Raw genomic sequence first — 25,794 nt, 5'->3', positions numbered from 1 at the left:
CGTTGGCTGACGCCTGTAATCCTAGCACTTTGAGAGGCCAAGGCAGGCAGATCACCTGAGGCTGGGAGTTCAAGACCAGCCTGACCAACATGGTGAAACCCCGTCTCTACTAAAAATACAAAATTAGCTGGGCATGGTGGCGCAAGCCTGTAATTCCAGCCACTCAGGAGGCTGAGGCAGGAGAATCGCTTGAACCCAAGAGGCAGAGGTTGCAGTGAGCTGAGATCGCACCACTGCACCCCAGCCTGGGCAACAAGAGCGAAACTCCGTCTCAAAAAAAAAAAAAAAAAAAAAAAAAAATTAGCTGGGCGTGGTGGCGCATGCCTGTAATCCCAGCTACTTGGAAGACTGAGGTAGGAGAATCTCTTGAACTCAGGAGGAAAAGGTTGCTGAGAGCCAAGACTGCACCACTGCTCTCCAGCATGGGTGACAGAGCAAGACTCCCTCTCAAAAAAAAAAAAAAAAAGAAGCAATTTCCTGTGGATATACATTTATTGGGGTTAAAAAATAAAGTGAGGCCGGGCACAGAGGCTCACGCCTGTAATCCCAGCACTTTCGGAGGCCGAGGCGGGCAGATCACAAGGTCAGGAGATCGAGACGATCCTGGCTAACACAGTGAAATCCTGTCTCTACTAAAAATACAAAAAAAAATTAGCCAGGCGTGGTGGCACACACCTGTAGTCCCACCTACTTGGGAGGCTGAGGTTGGAGAATCGCTTCAACCTGGGAGGCAGAGGTTGCAGTAAGCAGCGATCGCACCACTGTACTCCAGCCTGGGTGACAGAGCATCTGTCTCAAAAAAATAAAAATAAAGTGAGGCTGGGCATGGTGGCTCACGCCTGTAATTCCAGCACTTTGGGAGGCTGAGGTGGGCAGATGACCTGAGGTCAGGAGTTCAAGACCAGCCTGACTAACATGGAGAAATCCCGTCTCTGCTAAAAAAATACAGAATTAGCTGGGTGTGGTGGTGGGCACCTATAATCCCAGCTACTCGGGAGGCTGAGGCAGGAGAATTGCTTGAACCCAGGAGGTGGAGGTTGCGGTGAGCTGAGATCGTGCCACTGCACTTCAGCGTAGGCGAAAGGAGTGAAACTCCATCTCAAAAAAAAAAAGTAAATAAATAAATAAAAACAGTAAAATGAGGCCAGGCTCGGTGGCTCATGCCTGTTACACCAGCACTTTGGGATGCCAAGGTGGGGGGATCAGTCAAGGTCAGTTTGAGGCCAGCCTGGGCAACATAGTGAGACCCCATCTCTACAAAAAAATATTTTTTTCTTTTGAGACTGAGTCTCACTCTGTCGCCCAGGCTGGAGTGCAGTGGCGAGATCTCGGCTCACTGCAAGCTCCGCCTCCCGGGTTCACGCCATTCTCCTGCCTCAGCCTCCCGAGTAGCTGGGACTAGAGGCGCCCGCCACCACGCCTGGCTAATTTTTTGTATTTTTAGTAGAGACGGGGTTTCACCGTGTTAGCCAGGATGGTCTCGATCTCCTGACCTCGTGATCCGCCTGCCTCGGCCTCTCAAAGTGCTGGGATGACAGGCGTGAGCCACCGTGTCTGGCTTTTTTTTTTTAATTACCCTGGTGGTTCTGTGAGCCTGTGGTCCCAGCTACAGGGAAGGCGGAGCCAGGAGGCAGAGGCTGCGTGAGCTGTGATTGCACCACTGCATTGCAGTCTCAGCGACCAGACAAGATCGTGTCTTGAAAAACAATTTTTCGCAGGGGAGGGGCCGGGCATGGTGGCTCACACCTGTCATCCCAGCACTTTGGGAGGCCCAGGCGGGTGGATCACCTGCCATCAGAAGTTCAAGACCAGCCTGGCCAACATGGTGAAACCCCGTCTCTACTAAAAATACAAAAAATTAGCGTGGTGGCGGGAGCCTGCAATCCCAGCTACTCAGGAGGCTGAAGCAGGAGAATCACTTGAACGCAGGAGGCGGAGCTTGCAGTGAGCTGTGATGGTGCCACTGCGCTCCAGCCTGGGCGACAGAGCGAGACTCTGTCTCAAAAAAATAAAATAAATAAAATAAAAATGTAAAATTAAATACAATAAAGGAAGCTGTTGTCACCATTGCTGTTGACTCCCTGCAGTGGCTGTTGTCTGAGCTCCTGAAGAGCCACTCAAATCCTCCATGGAGAGACCCTCCAGGAGAATCGCAGTCCAGCGGCTCATGGGTCAAGACCCTGTGCTGTGCAGCCCCAGACAAATCGGCTCCCCTCTCTGGGCCTCAGTTTGGGAAGTGGGAACAGTGACCCCCACTCAGCCCCCTCCTCAGGGCTGCCAGGAGCTTGGGTTTCTGAGACGCTGGAGGACGGTTGTTTATTTCACAACTGTTCACAAAAAGGGAAGGAAACGGCCCAGCTCTGGGTAGAATCGGTCCCGAGAGGCAGTGGGAGCTCCTCTGAGACAGCAGCCCTGGCCCCCTGGCTCCTCAATGTGTGGCGGGGCTAAGGCGCTTACCCTCTCCCTACTGTGTCCTCATCAGCGACCGGGACAGGGACAGCATCGTGGGGGAACAAAGTTTCACACGCCTGCAGCTTCGGGCAATTCTCCTTCTAACGCCCGTGGAGCTGGGGACGTTTTCCAGGTCTCTGCTTCAGTGCTCCCCGACAGAGGGCAGCAGGGGAGGTAGGAGCAAATCCAGGGGACCCACTCGTGCTGACGCGACGACCGTGGAGACCAGAGTGCCTGCTGTCCCGTCGTTCAACAGTATTGATGGACAGCCGGGCGCGATGGCTCATGCCTGTAATCCCAGCACTTTGGGAGGCCGAGGCCGGCCGATCACTTGAGCTCAGGAGTTTGAGACCAGCCTGGGCAATATGGCGAAACCCATCTCTACCAAACAAATAAAACAAAACAAAACATAAAAACACAAAAATTAGCCGGGCGTCGTGGCAGACACCTGTAATCCCACCTACTTGGGAGGCTAAGGCAGGAGGATCACCTGAACTCAGGAGGCAGAGGATGCAGTGAGCCGAGATCGAACCACTGCACTCCAGCCTGGGCGACAGAAGGAGACCCTGTCTCTAAAAGATAAAAACAAGGCTGGACGCGGTGACTCATGCCTATAATCCCAGCATTTTGGGAAGCCGAGGCTGGTGGATCACCTGAGGTCAAGAGGTCAAGAGTTCAAGACCAGCCTGGCCAACATGGTGAAACCCCATCTCCGCTAAAAATACAAAAAATTAGCCGGGCGTGGGGGCAGACGCCTGTAGTCCCAGCTACTGGGGAGGCTGAGGCATGAGAATCACTTGAACCCAGGATACTGAGGTTGCAGTGAGCTGAGATCGCGCCACTGCACTCCATCCTGGCGACAGATCGAGACTCCATCTCAAAAAAAAAAAAAAAAAAAAATTCCCACACACAAAAAAACAATATTGATGGAGCACAGCCCACGCGGTCACAGCGGTGCCAGACGACCCAGTAGACCACAGAACAGCAGGAAATGGTCCCCAAGTACACGGACCCTGAGCTGGGGTCCCACCTGTCCCCAGGCCCTGGAAACAGCTTTCCGTTTCCCTAAATCTTTCCTGCAGCTGCTGTAACAAATTCCCAGAAACGTAGTGGTTTAAAATGATAACAACTTGGGCCAGACATGGTGGCTTACACCTATAACCCCAGCACTTTGGGAAGCCGAGGCTGGAGGATTGCTTGAGGCCAGGAGTTCAAGACCAGCCTGGGCAACACAGCAAAACCCCATCTCCACAAAAAATGAAATAATGAGCCGGGCGTGGTGGTGGCAGGTGCCTGTGGTCCCAGCTACTCTGGAGGCTGAGGTGGGAGGATGGCTTGAGCCTAGGAGGTGGAGGCTGCAGTGAGCTTTGATTGCACCACTGCACTCCAGCCTGGGCAGCAGAGCAAGACCCTGTCTCCCTGTCTCAAAATAAATATATACATAATAAACGAGGCTGGGCGCGGTGGCTCACACCTGTAATCCCAGCACTTTGAGAGGCCGAGGCGGGTGGATCACGAGGTCAGGAGATCGAGACCATCCTGGATAACACGGTGAAACCCCGTCTCTACTAAAAATAAAAAAAATTAGCCGGGCGTGGTGGCGGGCGCCTGTAGTCCCAGCTACTCGGGAGGCTGAGGCAGGAGAATGGCCTGAACCCGGGAGGTGGAGCTTGCAGTGAGCCGAGATCGCGCCACTGCAGTCTGGCCTGGGCGAAAGAGCGAGACTCCGTCTCAAAAAAATATAATAATAATAATAATAAACGAAATGGCACCAATTTATTATCTGGCAGTGCTGGAGGTGAGAAGCCCATGCAGGCCCTGCTGGGCTGACGTCAGGGCATCGGTAGGGCTGGCTTTTCCCGGAGGCTCCAGGGGAAAATTCATTCCTGCCATTTTTTAGCTTCCAGAGGCCGCCCGCATCTCACAGAGCCCGAGTTCATTGTGCGGCCTTTTCATACCTTCCTTTCCGTGCATTTCCCGTTGCTTCATTTCACTTCATTCTTTATTGAGAACACTTTACATTTGGTAAAACACAGGTCTGGAGCGTTCAACGGTGACTTCTTTTTTTTTTTTTTGAGATGGAGTCTCGCTCTGTCACCCAGGCTGGAGTGCAATGGTGCAATCTCGCCACCTCCACCTCCCGGTTCAAGCGATTCTCCTGCCTCAGCCTCCCAAGTAGCTGGGATTACAGGCACCTGCCACCACTCCCGGCTAATTTTGGTACTTTAAGTAGAGACGGGGTTTCACTATGTTGGCCAGGCTGGTCTTGAACTCCTGACCTCAGGTGATCCACCTGCCTCGGCCTCCCGAAGTGCTGGGATTATAGGTGTGAGCCACTGCGTCCGGCCCCAGCCTGTCCATTATTAAGCGCTGACGAGCACCCCACCGCTAGCCACTGCTGTGAACACCATCACCCGGCTGTGTGAGCTGCACTTTACAACCTGAACTTTGCCACTAAGAACGCTCCCACTGAAAGGTGAAGACCCACCGGGCCGGGTGCGGTGACTCAGGCCTGTAATCCCAGCACTTTGGGAGGCTGAGGCAGGTGGACCACCTGAGGTCGGGAGTTCGAGACCAGCCTGACCAACATGGAGAAACTCCATCTCTACTAAACACACAAATTTAGCCGGGCGTGGTGGTGGGCACCTGTAATCCCAGTTACTCAGGAGGCTGAGGAAGGAGAATCCCTTGAACCCAGGAGGCAGAGGTTGCGGTGAGCCAAGATCGCGCCACTGCACTCTAGCCTGGGCAACAAGAGCGAGATTCCTTCTCAAAAAAAAAAAAAAAAAAAGGCCGGGCACAGTGGCTCACACCTGTCATCCCAGCACTTTGGGAGGCCAAGGCAGGTGGATCATGAGGTCAGGAGATCGAGACCATCCTGGCTAATATGGGGAAACCCCATCTCTACTAAAAATACAAAAACAAAATTAGCCGGGCGTGGTGGCAGGCGCCTGTAGTCCCAGTTACTCTGGAGGCTGAGGAAGGAGAATCACTTGAACCTGGGAGGTAGAGGTTGCAGTGAGCCGAGATGGCGCCATTCCACTCTAGCCTGGGCAACAAGAGCGAGACTCCATCTCAAAAATAAAAGAAAAAAAGAAAGGTGAAGACCCCCAGGTACAGCCATGTCCCACTGGACTCCGGACCCCACAGAACGTCAGTGCTACAGGCTGGGTTGTGGTCACTGCTGCATCCTCACCTCCTAGCATGAGGTCTGGTATACACTAGGCACTCAATAACTGCTGAATAAAGGCAGAAATCTGCCAGGTGCAGTGGCTGTCTCCTGTGGTCTCAGCACTTTGGAAGGCGGAGGAGGGAGGATCACTGGAGCCCAGGAATTGCCCAGCCTGGGCAACATAGCAAAACCCCACCTATAAAAAATAAAATAAAATAAAGGCAGAAATCATCAGAGCTTCCCAGGAGACCGGCCTTCCTCATTGTCCTCACAGCCCTGAGGTCGGCACTGGGGTTGGAGATGGGAAGACTGGGGTTTGGGGGTTGGGGGCGGGAGAGGAGCTGCGGGTCTCGAGTGCAGCTGTGACCTCGGTTCCTTGGAAAGCTCCCCACACATGCTGAGCCATGTGGAAGCTGGGTAAACTGAGGCACAGAGGGGTTGAGCGCCTTGCCAAGGTCACTTGCAGCCCCAGAGCTGTCTCCTCCACTTCCTGTTTCCAGACTGGGGGCAATGGTTATTATCAACATGATTATTATCAGCCACCACCTGAGACCATCGATTTCCCAGAAACGCCCGCCTGGGCTCCAGGCGTTGCTGGTGGGGCCTCCTGACCACAGGCCACAGCCAGGCTCCCCCTTTCCGGCCGTTGGCTGAGGGTGGGAGCCACGGCCCGAAGACCTCTGCAGGGAGACGCCAGCCTGCGTCGGCCATGGGGCCCAGGTTGGGGGGCTGGGGACATCCGCTGCTGACCGTGGCCACCGCCCTGATGCTGCCCGTGAAGCCCCCGGGTGAGGAGCCCCCCGGGATCCCCACCCAGGCCCCCGCCAAGTCCCCGCAAGGGGGCCACACCCAGGAACCCCCAGTCCTGGGAGAACCCTGGGGACAGCTCCGCCTGCTCCATCTGCCGAGCCCCCGTGGCTGCCTCTGCTGGAAATGGGTGCAAATCCGGCCGGGGTCTCTGCCCAGCCCAGCCCTGGATCTCCCGGGCTCGGGAGCCCCTCCCCGCGCATCTGGGAGGCTTGTCTGGGCTCTGTCTCCAGTTCTCTGTGTCTCTCCGTCTCGAATCTCACCCCCGTCTCTGTCTCGGCCTCTCCTTCTCCCCCTGCCCTGACCCCAGCCCCGTCAGCCCTTCCTCCTGCCTGGTCCCTGACTCAGGCCGTCCCTCCAGCAGGCTCCTGGGGGGCCCAGATCATTGGGGGCCACGAGGTGACCCCCCACTCCAGGCCCTACATGGCATCCGTGCACTTCGGGGGCCAACATCACTGCGGAGGCTTCCTGCTACGAGCCCGCTGGGTGGTCTCGGCCGCCCACTGCTTCAGCCACAGGTGAGCTCACCTGTTGGGCCCCTTCTTTCTGGACGCCGTGTCCGGACAGGAGGGGGACTCCAGGCTGGCGGGGGAACTGGGGGCGCCGTGGCTCCTGCAGGAGAGTGAGTCTCAGCGGGGCCGGATTTAAGGGGCAACAAAGGGAAAACAGGAGGAGAAGGCAGGGAGGCAGAAGCAGCACAGAAGAAGCAACAGGCGCAACAAGTACATATTCTGTTACTGTAACTCTGTAACTGTCACTATGTTCTTTTTTTTTTTTTTTTTTGAGAGGGTCTCGGTCCCCCAGGCTGGAGTGCAATGGTGCAATCTCGGCTCACTGCAGCCTCCGCCTCCCGGGCTTAAGCGATTCTACTGCCTCAGCTTCCCGAGTAGCTGGGATGACAGGTGCCCACCACCATGCCCGGCGAATTTTTGTATTTTTAGTGGAGACTGGATTTCACCATGTTGGCCAGGCTGGTCTCAAACTCCTGACTTCAAATGATCCACCCGCCTCTGCCTCCCAAAGTGCTGGGATTGCAGGTGTGAGCCACCATGCCCTGCCTCGTTTTAAACATGTTGTTATAATAACTATTAAAATGTATATTGGGGCCAAGGTGGGTGGGTCCCCTCCTGCAGGAGCCCCCGCCAGGGAAGGGATGGGTTGGTCCTGGGCTGCGGTGTCCCCAGCTCCCCCGCCAGCTTGCAGTCCCCCTCACGTTGGGACACGGTGGATTGTTTGAGGTCAGGAGTGTGAGACCAGCCTGGCCAACATGGTGAAACTCTGTCTCTACTAAAAATATGAAAATTAGGCTGGGTGCGGTGGCTCATGCCTGTAATCCCAGCACTTTGGGAGGCCAAGGCAGGAGGATCACGAGGTCAGGAGATCGAGACCATCCTGGCTAATACAGTGAAACCCCCATCTCTACTAAAAATACAAAAAAATTAGCCGGGTGTCGTGGCAGGCGCCTGTAGTCCCGGCTACTCAGGAGGCTGAGGCAGGAGAATGGCGTGAACCCCGGGGAGGCGGAGCTTGCAGTGAGCCGAGATCGCGCCACTGCACTCCAGCCTGGGCGACAGAGCAAGACTCTGTCTCAAAAAAAAAAAAAAATACGAAAATTAGTTGGGCATGGTAGCGAGTGGCTGGATCCCCAGCTACTCGGGAGGCTGAGGGAGGAGAATCACTTGAACCTGGGAGGCAGAGGTTGCAGTGAGCCAAGATCCCACCACTGCACTCCAGCCTAGGGGACAGAGTAAGACTGTCGAAAAAAAAAAAAAATTAAGTGTGGATTTTGCCATTTAATTTTTTGTGTGCAATTACTTTTACACCAACCTAATATTATCACGGGGCCGGCGAGAGCATTAAATGGATTACTGGGTCTCTGTTTCATAGATGAGTGGACTGAGGCCCAGACGGGCAGCCCTCACCCCCATCTCACCCACCCCTTCCTCCCCGCAGAGTCCTCCGCACCGGAGGTGTGCTTCTGTGGTCCCAGCTACTTGAAAGGCTGCTGTGGGAGGATCACTTGAGCCTGGGAGGTCGAGGCTGCGGTGAGCTGTGATCACACCAGTGCAGCCTGGGTGACAGAGTGAGACCTTGTCTCAAAAAAAGAAAAAAAAAAAAAGCCGGGTGCGGTGGCTTACACCTGTAATCCCAGCAGTTTGGGAGGCCGAGGCAGGCGGATCATGAGGTCAGGAGATCGAGACTATCCTGGCTAACATGGTGAAACTCCGCCTCTACTAAAAAAAATACAAAAAATTAGCCGGGTATGGTGGCGGGCGCCTGTAGTCCCAGCTATTCAGGAGGCTGAGGCAGGAGAATGGCGTGAACCCAGGAGGCGGAGCTTGCAGAGAGCTGAGATTGCACCACTGCACTCCAGCCTGGGTGACAGAGCGAGACTCTGTCTCAAAAAAAAATTAAAGAAATTAAAAAAAGGAGAATATTGAAATTATTGTAGTTAATATTATGATTGAAGTAGAACTTATAATAAATATAATAAGTATTATCTTCATTCTAAGTATGTTTTTATAATAATGATTCAAATTAATACCACAACTATTGGAGTTAATTCTATATTAGAGGTAGGAATAATAATAAACATAATTATTAATTTATTATCATAATATTAAGTTGGTGGCTGGGCGCGGTGGCTCACGCCTGTAATCCCAGCACTTTGGGAGGCTGAGGCAGGTGGATCACTTCAGGTCAGGAGTTCGAGACCAGCCTGGCCAACGTGGTGAAATCCCATCTCTACTGAAAATACAAAAATTAGCTGGGAGTGGTGGCGCACGCCTATATTCTTAGCTGCTTGAAGGGCTGAGGCAGGAGAATCACCGGAACCCAGGAGGCAGAGGTTGCTGTAAGCCAAGATTGCACTCTAGCCTAGGGGACAGAGTGAGACTCTGTCTCAAAAAAAAAAAAGAAAGAAAAAAGAAAAAGAAAAAGAATATTAAGTTGATGCAAAAGTAATTGTTTTTTTTTTTTTTTGGTTTTTTTTTTTTTTGAGACGGAGTCTTGTTCTGTTGCTCAGGCTGGAGTGCAATGGTGCGATCTCAGCTCACTGCAACATCCACCTCCCAGGCTCAAGCAATTCTCCTGCCTCAGCCTCCTGAGTAGCTGGGATGACAGGCATGTGCCACCACGCCCAGCTAATTTTGTATTTTTAGTAGAGATGGGGTTCCTCCATGTTGATCAGGCTGGTCTTGAACTCCCGACCTCAGGTGATCCACCCTCCTCACCCTCCCAAAGTGCTGGGATTACAGGCGTGAGCCACCATGCCCGGCCTGGGCCTCTGTTTCATAGATGAGTGGACTGAGGCCCAGGATGGGCAGCCCTCACCCCCGTCTCACCCACCACCTCCTCCCTGCAGAGACCTCCGCACTGGCCTGGTGGTGCTGGGCGCCCATAACCTGCGTACCGTGGAGCCCACGCAGCAGGTGTTTGGCATTGATGCTGTCACCATGCACCCCGACTACCACCCCATGACCCATGCCAATGACATCTGTCTGCTGCGGGTGAGCCCCAGGGTGAGCCCCAGGGGTGGGGTGAGCCCCAGGGTGAGCCCCAGGGGTGGGGTGGCCCCGGGGGTGGATCTGACATATGTTTAGTTTTTGAGACAGAGTCTCTCGCTCTGTTGCTCAGGCTGGAGTGCAATGGCGCAATCTTGGCTCACTGCAACCTCAACCTCCTGGGTTCAAGTGATTCTCCTGCCTCAGCCTCTCAGGTAGCTGGGATTACAGGTGCACGCCACCGCGCCCAGCTAATTTTTGTATTTTAGTAGAGATGGGGTTTCACCATGTTGGCCAGGCTGGTCTCAGACTCCTGACCTCAAATGATCCACCTGCCTCGGCCTCCCAAATGGCTGGGATTACAAGCATGAGCCACCGAACCCGAACCCGGCCTACTTTTCTTTTCTTTTCTTTCTTTCTTTTTTTTTTTTTTTTGAGTCGGAGTCTCGAACTGTCACCGGGGCTGGAGTGCAATGGCGCCATCTCAGCTCACTGTAACCTCTGCCTCCCAGGCTCAAGTGATTCTCCTGCCTCAGCCACCCAAGTAGCTGGGATTACAGGCACTCGCCACCAGACCTGGCTAGTTTTTTGTGTTTTTAGTAGAGATGGGGTTTCACTATGTTGGCCAGGCTGATCTCGAACTCCTGACCCACTGATCCACCCACCTCGGCCTCCCAAAGTGTTGGGATTACAGGCATGAGCCATCGTGCCTGGCCATTTTTTTTTTCCAGGCTTAATTCACTTTATTTTTCGTGTATAAAACCCTATGTTGTAACCACAGCTGGAGCCTGGGTCCTCTGCACGGAGACTCTGACGTGAGTCTTCACAAGATGGCCAGTGAATTCCTAAAAGAGAGACTTGGGGAATACAGAGGTCAGGGGTCAGGCAGCTGTAGGTCTTAGAGAGGATATCAGAGGCGGCCTTGGCAAAGTTGCCCCGGGTGGCAGTGCAGCCCCTGGATAAGGTGTAGCAGTCACCGACACCAGCCATCGTGAGCAGCTTCTTGGGCACAGGCGCCCAGACGATGCCAGCGCCCCGGGCACGGGGATGAGGCACGCCAGCGCAGAGCCGCAGCGGCCTGTCACCTTGCCAGGGATGGTGTGGGGCTTGCCGATCTTGTTCCCCCAGTAGCCTCTGTGTATGGGGACAATGGAGAGCTTGGCCAGGATGACGGCCCCGCAGATGGCAGTGGCTACCTCCTTGGAGCACTCAACACCCAGACCGATGTGGCCATTGTAGTCCCCGGTGGGAACAGACGCCTCGAACCTGGTGCGCTGGCTGGCGTGGGTCTGCTTCTGCACCGGCATAATCTCCAAAACCTCGTCCTTGAGAGAGGCCCCCAAGAAAAGCTCAATGATCTCAGGTTCCTTGATGGGCAGGGAGAAGAGACAGACCTCCTCCAGGGACATGATCTTTATGTCCTTGACCAGGTGGCCCAGCTTGGTGACAGGCATCTACTCCTTATCCTCTGTCTCGCCTCTGTGAGCTCCGCGACCCCAGCCCGGAAGCCAGTGCCGAAGCCGCGGGGGAAGCCAGCGTGCACTGGCGTCATCCGCGTTTAGTGTTTTCCAGAAGCAGCAGCCCTGGGCTATTTTTTTTTTTTTCAGACAGTGTCTCCCTGTGTTGCCAGGCTGGAGTGCGGTAGCACGATCTCGGCTTACTGCAGCCTCCGCCTCCCAGGTTCAAGCGATTCTCCTGCCTCAGCCTCCCGAGTACCTGGGACTACAGGCACCCACCACGACGCCCAGCTAATTTTTGTATTTTTAGTAGAGATGGGATTTCACTATGTTGTCCAGGCTGGTCTCGATCTCTTGACCTCATGATCCGCCCACCTCTGCCTCCCAACCCTGGCCTATTTTTTGAGACGGAGTCTCACTCTGGCGCCTGGGCTGGAGTGCGGTGGCACAGTCAGGGCTCACTGCAACCTCCACCTCCCGGGTTCAAGCGATTCTCCTGCCTCGGCCTCACGAGTAGCTGGGATCACAGGCACCCGCCACCACACCTGGCTAATTTTTGTATTTTTAGTAGAGATGGGGTTTCACCATGTTGGCCAGGCTGGTCTTAACTCCAGTCCTCAAGTGATCTGCCCACCTTGGTCTCCCAAAGTGCTGGGATCACGGGTGTGAGCCACTGCGCCGGGCGAATTTTTATATTTTTAGTAGAGACGGGGTTTCACCATGTTGCCCAGGCTGATCTTGACCTCCTTGGCTCAGGCAATCCTCCTTCCTCAGCCCCACAAAGTTCTGGGATTACAAACCTGAGCGGCCGCGCCTGGCCTGACTTAGGTTTTAAAGACAGTTGGACGTCAGGTCCCATTCCTCCTCCGCCCTGGACCCCCAGTGGCTCCCACCTCCTTCAGGAAAAATCCTCCTGGTGCCCACAGGCCCTGCTAATCCATGCCTGTCACCTCTCTGACTCGAGGCCAACAGACCTCCCTGCTGGGCCGTCCCATCCCCAGCACAGTCTCCGCTCCGAGCTCCGCACCAGCTGTGCCCAGTGCACCAACTCCCCAGATACCACGAGCCTTTCCCCTCATGCCTGTCAAGTCTTTGCTCAAATGTTACCTTCCCAGGAGGCTGCCCTGGACCACATCCCCCTCCCTGCAACCCTGTTCCGGCCCCCGTTGTCACCTGCTAACGCCTGGACCACCCTTCTGGCCCCGTCGTCACCTGTTAACGCCTGGACCATCCTTCCGGCCCCGTTGTCACCTGCTAATGCTGGACCACCCTTCCGGCCCCGTCATCTCCTGCTAACCCCTGGACCACCCTTCCGGCCCCGTCATCTCCTGCTAATGCCTGGACCACCCTTCCAGCCCTGTCGTCTCCTGCTAACCCCTGGACCACCCTTCCGGCCCCGTCGTCACCTGCTCGTCACCTGCTAACCCCTGGACAACCCTTCCGGCCCTGTTGTCACCTGCTAACCCCTGGACCACCCTTCCGGCCCCGTCGTCACCTGCTCGTCACCTGCTAACCCTTGGACCACCCGCTTCCTCATTCCCGCCTCCTCTGAACCTCACAGGCAGGGATTTTTTGTCACCTTTATGGCCGTTTATGGCACACAGCAGGCGCTCAAAGTTTATGCTGAAATGGAATGAAGGTGCCTCTCGGGCCCCTGCCCTGTGTGGAGGAGACCCTTAAAATCCCTGTGTGGGGCTGGGTGCGGTGACTCACACCTGTAACCCCAGCACTTTGGGAGGCCGAGGCGGGTGGATCATTTGAGGTCAGGAGTTCGAAACCAGACTGGCCAACGTGGTGAAACCCCATCTCTACTAAAAATACAAAAATTAGCTGAGCATGGTGGTGGGTGACTGTAATCCCAGCTACTCGGGAGGCTGAGGCAGGAGAATCACTTGAACCCAGGAGGCGGAGGTTGCAGTGAGCAGAGATCACGCCACGGCACTTCAGCCTGGGTGACAGAATGAGACTCCATCTAAAAAAAAAAAAAAAGTCCCTGGGTGGAGTTTTCCGGGTGGGAAGCTGCTCTTCCCACACGTGGTGTATCCATGCAGACCCGCCTGGCTGCCTCCTGCTCGAGGGATGACCCCCCTTCCCTGAAGCTTCTACCCAGCGTCCCCAAATTAAATTCCAGAGACTGAAGCAGGAGAATCACTTGAACCCAGGAGGCGGAGGTTGCAGTGAGCCGAGATTGCGCCACTGCATTCCAGCCTGGACGACAGAGCAAGACTCCGAAAAAAAAAAAAAAAAAAAAGGAGGAGGCAGCGAGTGCCAGTGGCCAAAGCTTTTGGGTGGATTTTTCTCATCTGTGAAGCCCTGAAGCCTGGAACCTGCTCTGGTTCACCCAGGCCATTGCACAGATGGGGAAACTGAGGCTGAGCGAGACATCAGGAATGTCAGGAATGCACCCAAGATGCACAAATCAGAGAACCAGAGCCAGGGATTGGAGCTGTCCTTCCTGGGCTCATTAACTGAGCATCAGCCGTGTGCCAAGTGCCAGGGCCAGGGCCAGAGGCCCGGTGCTGGGCCACACAGAGCCCGGGGTGTCACTCAATCTTCTCTTGGTAAACTGGCCTTGACAGGCTGCAGAGAGCCCAGAGAAGACTCATATGCTAGCCTGGGAGTCTGGGAAGACTTCCTGGAAGAAGTGGCATCCACACTGAGATGGCTGAATAGGAAAAGTCTTCCAGGCTGGAGGTCTGGTGTGAGCAGAGGTGTGTGGCAGGCTCAGGGAGTGGCTGTAAATTCATCCAGCCTGGCCAGAGGGGAGGCTGACGCTGGAGAGCCCTCAGAGGCCCTGGCTGGTGAGCAAAGAGATTTTGTCCTGAGGGCAATGGGGAGCCGTGGAAGGGCTTAGAGCAAGGAAGGAGATGGAGTTTGAAAGACTCTTTGAGGCTGGGCATGGGGGCTCACTCTGTAATCCCAGCACTTTGGGAGGCTGAGGTGGGTGGATCACCTGAGGTCAGGAGTTTGAGAACAGCCTGGCCAACAGGGTGAAACCCCGTCTCTACTAAAATACCAAAATTAGCCAGGTGTGGTGGTGCACGCCTGTAATCCCAGCTGCTTGGGAGGCTGAGGCAGGAGAAATCGGTTGAGCCTGGGAGGTGGAGGTTGCAGTGAGCCAAGATTGCGCCATTGCACTCCAGCCTGGGCGACAGAGCAAGACTCTGTCTCAAAAGAAAAGAAAAGAAAAGAAAGACACTTTGGGCAGCTGACAGTGACCCTGGAGGCCTGAGGGGTAGGGGCCTGTGTTGGCAGAAGGAACGGGGCCTCCTGACCCGGCCTCATGGTGGCTGCCATTGATTTTGCTTCACAAGGGCAGGACCAGGGGTCCCATGGATAAACTGAGGCAGGAGCAGGGGTGGGGAGGGAGCCCAGTGGCCTGAATTCATGCTCTCCCTGCAGCTGAACGGCTCTGCTGTCCTGGGCCATACAGTGGGGCTGCTGGGGCTGCCAGGGAGAAGGGCCGGGCCCCCCACGGCCGGGACATGGTGCCGGGTGGCTGGCTGGGGCTTCGTGTCTGACTTTGAAGAGCTGCCGCCCGGACTGATGGAGGCCAAGGTCCGAGTGCTGGACCCAGACGTCTGCAACAGCTCCTGGAAGGGCCACCTGAGCCTTACCATGCTCTGCACCCGCAGTGGGGACAGCCACAGACGGGGCTTCTGCTCGGTAAGATCCCCTCCCTGCTCCACCCACTTACTGTGTGGGGAAACCAAGGCCCACAGAGAGGGTCAGGGCCAGGAAGGGCCTTGGGAACTGAGTCCCATTGATGTTGGACCAGACGGAGAAGCTGAGGCCCAGGAAAGGCAGGGAGTTGGCAAGGGTCACGCAGGGCTGCCATGTTCAGCTGTGCAGGTTGCGCACTGCACAAAGAGCCATGCACTTGTGTATTTATATAAGCAGTGTTCAGTAGAGGGTAGTAACAGATTGAGAGGAAGCGGCTCCCACTCCTAAAAACTTGTCAGATAAATGAATCCCCAAGTGCCAAGGGAGACAATGGCCCTGGAGGGTCTTTTACTGCAGGCAAGAGAGCGACTTGGTTCAGGACACACACTTAGCCCAGCAGCCCGAGTCCAGGAGAAACGAGACTGTCCACTTTCCCGATGCGTGACCTTGGAAAAGTCACTTGATTTCTCTGGGCCTCTTTTTCTCCATCTGTAAAACTGCCACACTAATAGTATCTAGTTGATGGTATCAGAGCGGATTCTAGATGGCAGTTAGGAGGGTAGGATGAGGGATTTTAGGGTGAGTATACGGGGAGCCCTCTCCAAGGAGAGCACCTTTGAGCTGAGACTTGAAGGAATCCTTAGAAGATCTGAGGAAACACACGCAAGGCAGAGAGACCTGTTAGTAGAGGGCTGCCGCGTACAGCTGTGTGGGTTGTGCACTGCCCAAAACACTGCAGACTCGAATGTTTACACAGGCAGCATCCAGCACAGGGCAGGAACAGGTCTCCAGGCTATACAAAGGCTGGAGCACTGAGGAGGCACAGCGGGGAGGGCAGAGAAGTGGGTGGGGGCTGGGTCCTTAGGGCCTGGAGGGGAGAAATGAATTTACTTTTTCCTTGGAGAGCAGTAGGGAGCCACAGAGGGTTCTGAGGCAGGGAGGGCGGTGGTGAGATGTGCCTGCAGCAGCTCCCAGAGGCCCTGACCTCACCTCTCCTTTCACTGCAGGCCGACTCCGGGGGGCCCCTGGTGTGCAGGAACCGGGCTCACGGCCTCGTTTCCTTCTCGGGCCTCTGGTGCGGCGACCCCAAGACCCCCGACGTGTACACGCAGGTGTCCGCCTTTGTGGCCTGGATCTGGGACGTGGTTCGGCGGAGCAGCCCCCAGCCCGGCCCCCTGCCTGGGACCACCAGGCCCCCAGGAGGAGCCGCCTGAGCCATAGCCTTGCGGCATGCAAATGAGATGGCCGCTCCAGGCCTGGAACGTTCCGTGGCTGGGGCAAGGGGTCCGTGGGGCCCCACGGGAAGCCTGATGTTCAGGGTTGGGGTGGGACGGGCAGCGGTGGGGGGGACACGTATTCCACATGCAAAGGGCAGAATCAAACCCAGTAAAATGTTAACTGACTCCCAGCCTCACCCGCGGGTGGCCAGCTGCAGGGTCCACCGGCATTCGTGTCGCGGCTCCGTCCGCAGCCCCTTTCCACCTTCCCGTGCCCCCCACCGTGAAGCCCCCTGGGTCTACCCCCGCGGCGCCCCTGCAACCCACATTCCTGCAGCCTCCCACCTGGAGCGCCGTTCCGCCACCTCCCTCCAGCCGCCTAACCACACCGCAGGCTGGGAAGCCCTGAGCTCCCTCTGCAGGGTGTGGGGGCTGCTGGACACCAGGGGGGGCTTGCGCCGGCCGCGCCGAGGAATCCCAAGAGTGTCTGGCCTCACATCAAGCCTCGTGTTCATCCTCCGAAAACCGGAGAATAGCGCGGGGTGCACAGCAAGTCCCAGCTGATGTTATTGTCACAGTTTGTTCTTGTGTTATTATTTTTTTATTTTTAGATTTTATTTTGTTATTATTTTTATTTATTTATTTATTTTTAGATGGAGTCTTGCTCTGTCGCCCAGGCTGGAGCGCAGTGGCGCGATCTTGGCTCACTGCAAGCTCCGCCTCCCGGGTTCACGCCATTCTCCTGCCTCAGCCTCCCAACTAGCTGGGACCACAGGCATGTACCACCACGCCCGGCTAATTTTTTGTATTTTTAGTAGAGACAGGGTTTCACCGTGTTAGCCAGGATGGTCTCGATCTCCTGACCTCGTGATCCGCCCGCCTCGGCCTCCCAAAGTGCTGGGATTACAGGCTTGAGCCACCACGCCCGGCCTATTATTTTTTTTTAAGATGACGTCTCACTCTGTCACCAGGCTGGAGTGCAGTGGCGCAATCTCGGCTCATTGCAACCTCTGCCCCCGGGTTCAAGCCATTCTCCTGCCTCAGCCTCCCAACTAGCTGGGACTGGCATGTACCACCACGCCCTGCTAATTTTTTATATTTTTAGTAGAGATGGGGTTTCACCATGTTGGCCAGGATGGTCTCGATCTCTTGACCTTGTGATCCGCTTGCCTTGGCTTCCTAAAGTGCTGGGATTACAGGCGTGAGCCACCGCGCTGGGCCTTTTTATTGTTGTTGTTGGTGTTGTTGTTATTATTATTATTATTATTATTATTTTGAGACAGAGTCACTCTGTCACCCAGGCTGGAGTCCAGTGGTGCAATCTCGGCCCACTGCAACTTCTGCCTCCTGGGTTCAAGCGATTCTCCCGCCTCATCCTCCCGCGTAGCTGGAGTTTAGTGGCACGATCTCAGCTCACTGCAACCTCTGCCTCCTGGGTTCAAGCAATTCTCCTGTCTCAGCCTCCTGCGTAGCTGGGATTACAGGCACCTGCCACTACACCCGGCTAATTTTTGTATTTTTAGTAGAGACAGGGTTTCACCATGTTGGCCAGGCTGGTCTCGAACTCCTGACCTCGTGATCCACCTGCCTCGGCCTCCCAAAGTGCTGGGATTACAGGTATGAACCACCACGCCCAGCCAATTATGCTATTATTATTTTAGAAACAGTCTCACTCTGTCACCCAGGCTGGAGTGCAGTGGTGCCGTCACAGCTCACTGCAGCCTTGACATCCTGGGCTCAAGCGATCCTCCCACCTCGGCCTGCTGAGAGTAGCTGGGACCACAGGTGCATACCACCATGCCTGTTTTGTTTGTTTGTTTGTTTTTGTAGAGATGGGGGTCTCACTATGTTGCCCAGGCTGGTCTGGAACTCCTGGCCTCAAGTGACCCGCCTGCCTTGGCCTCCCAAAGCACTGAGATTACAGGGGTGAGCTACCCCACCCTGGCCCTAATCCTGTTATTATTATTACTGCTATCGCTACACCCAAGTCCTTCAAGGCCGGGACTCCATTTCTGGGCCCCAAGCCAGCTGGTGTCTTAGGGCTGCCCTAAGCCATCTTGTCTATCCTGTGTGCCCTCCCAAAAGGCCTCTTTTCTCTCCCTCCCCTCCCGCACTGCCTCAGCCCCTCCCGGGCTTGTCCACTGCCTGGAGAGGCACTGAGGCTCAGAGGCGGCCAGAGGCTGCCCAAGGACTAATGCTGGGTCTCTCTTCCGGTGCCTCCAGAGCACCCATGCAGCACCCCAGGCCCCAGGCTGCCCATCCCACAGCCGCGGGGGCGGCCTGAAGCCTTGAGAGAGGAGACAAACTGAGGCCTGGACACCCCAAAGTGGCTTCTTTGAGTCTTTATTTCTTTGGTGAGGCAGGGCCCCAGGGTGGGGTGGGCTGCCTGGCCGAGGCTCCCGTAGACCCACCAACCCAGGGGCACTTTTCTGGGCACCACAGGTAAGGCACTGCCTGGGGGCTGGAGGAGTCTGGAGGAGGCTGCCCAAGCTCCCTACACTCCTCACCCCAGACCGGGGAAGCTGGATATCCTCCACGTTGTCCCCTCCCCATAGCTGGTCTGAGGCTCTGGTTTACACGCAGGCACAGGTAGGTGATTCTGAGCATCAACCCAGATGGAGGGGAGGGTGAGCCGTCGTGGGGGAACTGGCCCAAGACCAGCACCTGGCTGGTGTCGCCAGCCCCGGCTGCACTGGTGGGTGAGGCAGGTCTGGCTGGAGTCTGGGTCTGCAGGCCTGGCCGGGGTGGGATGTGGGGGACCAAAGAGCCCTGGGTGTGAACCCCACTGCGGAGGCAGCAGGCACCTAGTGGTGCCGCTGGGACACCCGGCTCCAGGACTCCAGATGTCACACATGCGTGAGTCTTGGAGTCTACACCACCCTCGGGGCCAGTGGGTGAGCAGGGGCCCGTGGTCCCTGCCAGAGCCCCCCCAGAGTGGACTTGGCTCCACCGGACACAGTGCCCTGCTCTGAGCTGCCGCTGGCTGCTCCACGTCTGAGACCACACGATGTCGCCTCATGAACTGACGTGGACAGCAGCAGGGGAGACACTGGGTGGTTCTGTGGCCAAGCACAGCCCGTGTCAGGAGCACAGGCCGTGCCCTTTCCCAGGGGTCACACTGGGCATTTCTCAATGGCCTTCACAGGACGCGAAGGGGCACACAGAGGCAGTGGGGAAGCTGGAGTTCTTGGGCTGGCAGGGAACGGTGGCAGCCTTCTTGGCCTTCATGAAGGGCCTGGCTTGCTGGGCTAAGGTCACAGTGTTCTGAGGTCCCCACATGCACTCAGACTAGACCCTCCGTACACACCCAGGCTAGACCCTCCATACACACCCAGGCTAGATCCTCCGTACACACCCAGGCTAGACCCTCCGTACACACCCAGGCTAGACCTCCTCTGCTCCTCCTGGCCTGAGCCCAAGGTCCCTGTTCTAGGAGGCTTGGGGCTGAGAAAAGCAGTCACGCCTCTTCAGGAATTACCAGCAGGAAATGCCCAGTCCTCTTGATAGTGGCAATAATTAATAGGTTTATCTCCAAAGAAGTGGAAGTGTGGAGTCCTCCCCGGCAATAGGTCTTAGGGTAGGGGCTGGGGCTTCCTAGAGAAGGGCCCTAAATCAGGCGCTCAGTGTCCAGAACGCAGGTCTATCCCACCCACCAGCCGGCCCCCAGGCCTCCCTTCCTCAGTCCTTCCAGGATATCGTCAGGGAGGTTCTGGGATCCCCAAGTGGTCCGAATCCAGGCTCTAGGGAGTGTCCGTGGCATATAAATTAGACTCTGCTGTGGCAATAAATAACAGGGGATGGTAGGGGGCCTCGGGCACCAGGCCCAGGCCTGTCCTGCAGGCTCACACGAAGTTCTCTTCCTCTTCTGCGGACTCACCATCCGGCGGCTCCTCAGGGCTGTCTGCAACGGTGCCTGCAAGGATCGATAAGAGCATTGAGGGCGCAGGGCAGGGGGTTCTCCGGCCCCCAGGACAGGCCTGCGCCCCCGCCCTGCATCTGCACCTGCGCAGCTGCCCGCGTGGCGCACGCCGATGGAGCGGCCCAGGAAGCAGGTGGCCCGGCGCATGTGGCACGAGGAGATGTAGGTGACGTTGTTGTTGCCGCAAAGCTCCTGGCCGGGGCTGGAGGGCACAGGGCAGGGCGCCGCCCGACACACCACGCAGTAGGCGCTGCCCGTCTGGTCCACGATGCACGACTGTGGCCGCGGGCACACCACGTGCTCACAGGACTCTGCAGGCCGGGTGCCAGGGGTAGTTCAGGGAACATCTCGCTGAGAACCCCGCAGGGCTCTTGGCCCCAAGACCCACCCTTAACCCCCAAGATGCGAAAACCCTCTGGTAGGAGACACAAGCCCCCCCCGCCCCGCTGTGAGTCCCCCTTTCCATTCCACCCCTCAGGCTCCACCCACAAGCCCTGCATTTCCCATTGTACCCAGGAGCCACACCTCTTTCGTGAGCTCCTGCCCCTTATTCAACCCAAAGCCCCGCCCCTCCGCGACTGCTGGGCCGCCCACCCAAACTCCACCCACAAATCCCCGCCCATCTCCACCCAGGAACCACGCCCCAGCCAAGAGCCCCGCCCCTTACATGACCCAGTCTCCGCCCCCGCGCCGTGTTCCATCATGCCCCTCTGGTTACACCCACAAGCACCTCTCTGAATCACGCTCCCGCTCTGACCATGCCACATACCTCTTGCCCAATGTGAGCCCCCAGAGGCCCACTACTTTCCAAATCCCAACCCTACAAAAGACCCTACCCCGTGATACTCCCTCGAAAGTATAAAGACGCCGTTAATTAGGCCCCACCGCGACCCACGTGACCTGTACTGGGCTGGAGGCCCCGCCCCTACGCACTGCGGCAGCGGCCCCGCCCCTCCAGCAGGCCCCGCCCCCAGAGGCCGGGCCGTCACTTAGGCCTCGCCCTCACGCATTGCGGTAGCAGCCCCGGTACGTCACGCTCAGGTCCGGGTGGTGCCGCCCCAGGCCCCGCCCCCACCTACTGCGGCAGCAGCCTCGATGCATGACGCGCAGGTCCGGTAGGTCCCGCCCCGCCCCTCCACAGACCACGCCCCCACGTACTGCGGCAGCGGCCCCGGTACATGACGCTCAGGTCCGGGTGGCCGCGGCAGCGCGCGGTGCGCAGCTCGCACTCGTCGCGGTAGGTGGCGCCGTCTGAGCCGCAGACCTGCAGCAGCGCCGGGAGCCCCGAGCAGTCGGGCGCGCACTCGCAGCGCGGGCGGCCCCCCAGCATGCGGCACGCCTTGCCCGGGCCGCACTCCACGCCGTCGCACGAATCTGCGGACACAGGACACGCGCGTGGGGCCGGGCGCGGGAGGGTCCCGGGCGTGGGGCCGCGCGAAGCCCTCGGGGCCCCTCCCTGCGCCCCTTCTGCAGGGCGGAGGCGGGGGCGCCGTCCCAGGTCAGGGTCAGTCGGAGTCGGGGCCCTCGGGTTCCCAGGGGCAGGGCTCAGGGTCGGGGCGCGGGACCGGTGGGGCCGAGGTCCGGGCTGCGCCTGCGCTGGGGGGCGGGGGCTGGGCTTGGTGCGCGCGGGCCGGGGGGGTCTCTGCCCGGAATCGGGGTCCGGCGGAGCTACGCAGCCCCGGGCCGATCCTCCTTGCAGCTGGCTGACGTCTGCTCCCGATGCACGCGCTCTTCTGGGAAGGCCGGAGGGGCCCCAGCTGCGTCAGCCTGGGGTGTTCCGCCGTTGCCAGGCGCGAGTCTGGGGCTGCCAGGACCTTCCCCCAGGAGGCGTCGGGGAGGGCGGGGCACTGGACGCCCCTCCTGGCCTGGGGAGCGATTCCAGGGGAGGGGGTCCCCCACAGCCTTAGGCCTCTGAACCGGGAGCTGCCCCGCAGCCCCACTGCTCAGACAGGGATACTGAGGTCCTGCTAGGGAAACTCTCTCTGGGGTCCCCGCCCCCGCTTTTAATGTGAATGCTCATCGCCTCCTAGGCTTATCGCATCCTCCCAAGTCATCATTTTACAGATGGGGAAACGGAGGCCGGGTCGCAGCTGTGAGTGCAGGGGTCCAAGCACCTCAGTTTGAAAGCTGCAGCCAGGACCCAGATGACCAATCTCCTTTCTGTTGTCTGGGGGTCTGGTGGGGCCTCTGAACACAGCTGTTGAGTTTATGTACCAGCCTCAGTTTCTCTGTGTGTAAAGTGGGGCTGACGGGGGAGCCCCACTTCCAAGGCAGTCAGGCACTCCTTAGAGGATGGCCAGCGCCCCCCACGCAGCCCTTGCAGGGCATGTGGGTCGCACCTGGGCGGCCCCGGCACAGCGGCTCACAGGCACATCTGGAAATGCTCGGCCAGGGTGGCTTTTATGCGAGCGAGAACGGAAGGGGGCCTGAGTTTCGTCCCCAGGGCCAGATGAGGTTGGGGGTGGGGGGTCCTGGGCCAGCTCATGCCCAGGCCAGGCACTTTTTGAAGTCTGTCCTTCTCCCAGAAGCCAGAGGGGGGTCTGGAGGGAGCAGGGGTATGTGGCAGTGAGTTCAGGACCACCCAGCCAGGCTGATCTGGGATTAATCACATCTCAGAGGCCAGCAGAGTTCCTCAGCCTGGCCTTCGGGTCTGCAGCCCTCAGCTCCAGCCTCCCCGTGGCTCCTCTGCCTGACCCCACCCACCAGGACCTAACCTCAAGCCATGTTTTCTCCTGACCCACTCTCCCATACCGGCCCCATCTGGCAAACTCCTAGACATCCCCCAAAACCCCAGCTCTAATGCCCACCTCCTTCAAGTTGTGCCCAAACAGGCCAGGCATGGTGGCTCACGCCTGTAATCCCAGCACTTTGGGAGGTCAAGGCTGGCAGATCACTTGAGGTCAGGAGTTTGAGACCAGCCTGGCCAATGTGGTGAAACCCTGTCTCTACCAAAAACATAAAAATTAGCCAGGCATGGTGGCGCGCCCCTGCAGTCCCAGCCACTGGGGAGGCCGAGGAAAGAGAATCGCTTGAACCTTGGAGGCCGAGGTTGCAGTAAGTGGAGATCGCACCACTGCACTCCAGCCTGGGTGACAGAGCGAGGCTCCGTCTCAAAAAAAAAAAAAAAAAAAACCATCATCCTCCAGTGCGGAGAATATATCTTATTCATTCGTTCTGTGCCACTCACCAAGAGCCCCTAGTCTGATGTGGGAAGCATCCTCTCAAAACAGGGTCCCGAGGCAAATGCTTGTTAAACATGCAGCTGTAATGTAACCCCTCCACAGACGCTAGAGTCTGCAGTGAAGGTCCCTGGTGTGCACATTTGGGGTCACAGGCCAGAATGGCAAACCCACCTTCCCAGGAGCTAGGTGCAGGCCAGACATTTATCGACCAGGTGGGAACAGCCACCCAGGCAGACAGCTCAGCCCCAGCAAAGGCTGGAGCTACGTGGTAAGTCCTCAGAGTCTCCTCCTGAGTCCTGAGCTGCAAGAGGCTGAAGTCTGGGAACCAGGAAGTCCCCCCAGTCCCTCTCTGAGGCTGGGATCCCCCTGCAGCCTCCCACATACCCCTGTGACGGGCTCAGTCCCCGGACGTTCGGCCCTCGACCACCATGACTGTTTGTGGCTGGTCCTGAGCTGAGATGCCTGCCCTGCTTCTGGCCTGAGGTCTCACCTTTGCAGGGAAGGCAGTGGACAAGGCCCAAGAAGCCAAGGAGGTTGATCTTGTTCCCCGAGAGGGTGAGGTTGGACCAGGCGGTGTCAATGTTGCCGGAGGCACAGCACTCGGCCCGGGTGACATCAGTCTGGAGCACCAGGCTGCAGGTGGCCTCCTGGCCCTGCTGGAGCCAGCAAACACCACCTGCGGGCCAGGGAACAGGGTGCTCTCCTGGGCCACTCCTGACACCCAGCTTCTGGCCCGCCCACAGATGCATGCAGGTGGTGCTGAGTAGTTACGCACGGGATGATCTACCACAACCCAGGAAGATGGGGCAGAAAACCACATGGGTGTCCCCACCCTGGCTCCAGAACCCTGGAGATGTCTCCTCCCCTCTGAGCTCCACGCGCCCCCCCCCGCCCCCACAGCCTCACCACCAACCCCCACCCACCCCAGGAGGTCCCTTCCTGTTCCCTCCAAGCCCCCAGGCCAGGGGCTGGCACCCTGCCCAACCCCTCAAACACCACCAAACGCCAGGCACTGGGCATGTCAGGGTCAGCAGGCCCTGGAGCCGCTTCTCCGGCCTCTGCCCTCTGTCTAGACAGCACCCGAGGGCGAGGGCACGTGGAGCCCTGCGCCTGGCAGCCCCCCCACCGCCTGGCCCGCCTCTTACTCACTCCAACTTGGGAACATTCCCCTTGCATGAGCTCACTGTCTCCCCAGGGACGTGGCCTTCGGGGAGGGGGCTCTGCTCTCCCTTTGGCGCAGGGCTGGGGTGGGGTGGGGCTGCAGGGATGGGGGGTGGGGAGCCAGAGAGCCCCCAGTTTCTTCCCCGATCCCTGGGGTCAGGAACGGCCACAGCCCCCATCCCAGAGCGCTTGCTGGTTCACAGACACTGCCAGGGACCAGCTTGGGGAACGCAGCACTTTGACACCCATCATAGGAGGGGAAACTGAGGCCAGGAGTGGGGCCGTCTCCTGCCTGGTGCCTCCCGGCAAGTCCCAGGTGTGAGACTCCATGCCCCGTCTTCCCAGGACCCGGGAAAGCTCTCAGCCCCAGCTGGAGGGCCTGGCTCCAGACACCCAGCGCTGCCTCTCAGGGCACCAGGACCGACCCAGACGGCCGCGGCTAGAACCCTGGCTTTGCCTCCTACAGGCTGTGTGACCCTGAGCCTCAGTTTCCCCATCTGGAAGACGGAGATGAAGAGAGCTCCGGCACTGTTGGGATGGCACAGGTTCAGGGAGGGGAGAGGTAGACACTAAGCGCTCAACAAATGTCAGCAGTCATTGTGATTAGAAACCTCTGCTCTGCTGACCTCTTGGTGACCCTCCTTCAGAGCCTCCCGGCTCCAGCTTGCGCCGGACACCGCCCTCGCCCCCGCCGCCGCGCCCCCCGACGTCCCCCCGGCCGCATTCCGGGCAGCCCCACGTGGGTGGCCCGCCCCGCCCGCCCCTCTGGCCGCCCCACTCACCGGGCGCGGGGTTCCCCGAGCCCATGGAGCTCACGAAGCCCACGGCCCAAGCCAGGGCCCCCCAGGGCAGAGGCCAGAGTGGCCCTGGCGCCCCGGGACGCATGGTGAACGCAGAGACGGCAGCGGCACCGACTTCCCAGCGCGCGGCCGGCGCTCCCTATAAAGGTCCCGCGGGCCGCGGGCGGGGCGGGGCGCGGGGCGGGGCGCGGCGCGGGAGTGGCGGGGGCGAGGCCGTGTCCCGCGCGGGGTGGGCAGGCGCCGGGCCCGGCCGCTGCGGGGGGCAGCTGGGGGGAGCGCCCGGGTCCCCTTCCGGAGCCAGAGAAGGCATTTGGGGAGATGTGGCTGGACCCAGGGCGGAACCGGGACAAGGGTGTGGGTTCGAGGTGGTGGCAGCCTTTTGGGTGGATCGAGGGGCCGTCTCCAGGAGTCAAAGTGGGTTTGGGGGTCTTCAGTTGCAGGGGTGGCGGTGAGGTAACGGGG

General features: G+C 58.1%; 2 protein-coding genes across 3 annotated transcripts; one reads left to right on the top strand and one right to left on the bottom strand.

Annotated features, from left to right (window-relative positions):
- Window positions 1-6,310: 6,310 nt before the first annotated feature.
- PRSS57 (serine protease 57) lies at window positions 6,311-16,456 on the top strand. Of its 2 annotated transcripts, none has more exons than XM_054473611.2 (5): window positions 6,311-6,411; window positions 6,795-6,948; window positions 9,795-9,939; window positions 14,793-15,056; window positions 16,061-16,456. In XM_054473611.2, the coding sequence occupies exons 1-5, from the start codon at window positions 6,333-6,335 to the stop codon at window positions 16,265-16,267; spliced, it is 849 nt and encodes a 282-aa protein (XP_054329586.2). In that variant the 5' UTR covers window positions 6,311-6,332; the 3' UTR covers window positions 16,268-16,456. The 2 variants fall into 2 exon arrangements, with proteins under 2 accessions (XP_054329586.2, XP_054329584.2); XM_054473609.2 differs by having other exon boundaries at window positions 6,792-6,948.
- A 2,141-nt stretch (window positions 16,457-18,597) lies between these two features.
- On the bottom strand, window positions 18,598-25,509 carry FSTL3 (follistatin like 3). Its single transcript, XM_054473567.2, has 5 exons — window positions 25,315-25,509; window positions 23,862-24,047; window positions 21,348-21,563; window positions 20,273-20,500; window positions 18,598-20,183 (listed from the first exon to the last, which is right to left on the bottom strand). Exons 1-5 carry the CDS (start codon window positions 25,415-25,417, stop codon window positions 20,113-20,115), a joined length of 804 nt encoding a protein of 267 aa, XP_054329542.1. The 5' UTR covers window positions 25,418-25,509; the 3' UTR covers window positions 18,598-20,112.
- Between the last annotated feature and the right edge of the window lie 285 nt (window positions 25,510-25,794).

This window comes from Pongo pygmaeus, chromosome 20, assembly GCF_028885625.2.
Source record: "Pongo pygmaeus isolate AG05252 chromosome 20, NHGRI_mPonPyg2-v2.0_pri, whole genome shotgun sequence".
Classification (NCBI taxonomy): Eukaryota; Metazoa; Chordata; class Mammalia; order Primates; family Hominidae; genus Pongo; species Pongo pygmaeus.
This window is presented reverse-complemented; position numbering and strand designations above follow the sequence as displayed.

Bases quoted from the DNA above. Each gene is read 5' to 3' on its own strand.
- FSTL3 (XM_054473567.2), bottom strand. From the start codon at position 25,417: ATGCGTCCCGGGGCGCCAGGGCCACTCTGGCCTCTGCCCTGGGGGGCC. The intron at 21,564-23,861 runs GTGAGACCTCAG...CTGTGTCCGCAG, and splicing joins CCACTGCCTTCCCTGCAAAG to ATTCGTGCGACGGCGTGGAG. The intron at 20,501-21,347 runs GTACGTGGGGGC...CCCGGCCTGCAG, and splicing joins GTACCGGGGCCGCTGCCGCA to AGTCCTGTGAGCACGTGGTG.
- PRSS57 (XM_054473609.2), top strand. From the start codon at position 6,333: ATGGGGCCCAGGTTGGGGGGCTGGGGACATCCGCTGCTGACCGTGGCC. The intron at 6,412-6,791 runs GTGAGGAGCCCC...CCGTCCCTCCAG, and splicing joins GCTGCCCGTGAAGCCCCCGG to CAGGCTCCTGGGGGGCCCAG. The intron at 9,940-14,792 runs GTGAGCCCCAGG...CTCTCCCTGCAG, and splicing joins ATGACATCTGTCTGCTGCGG to CTGAACGGCTCTGCTGTCCT.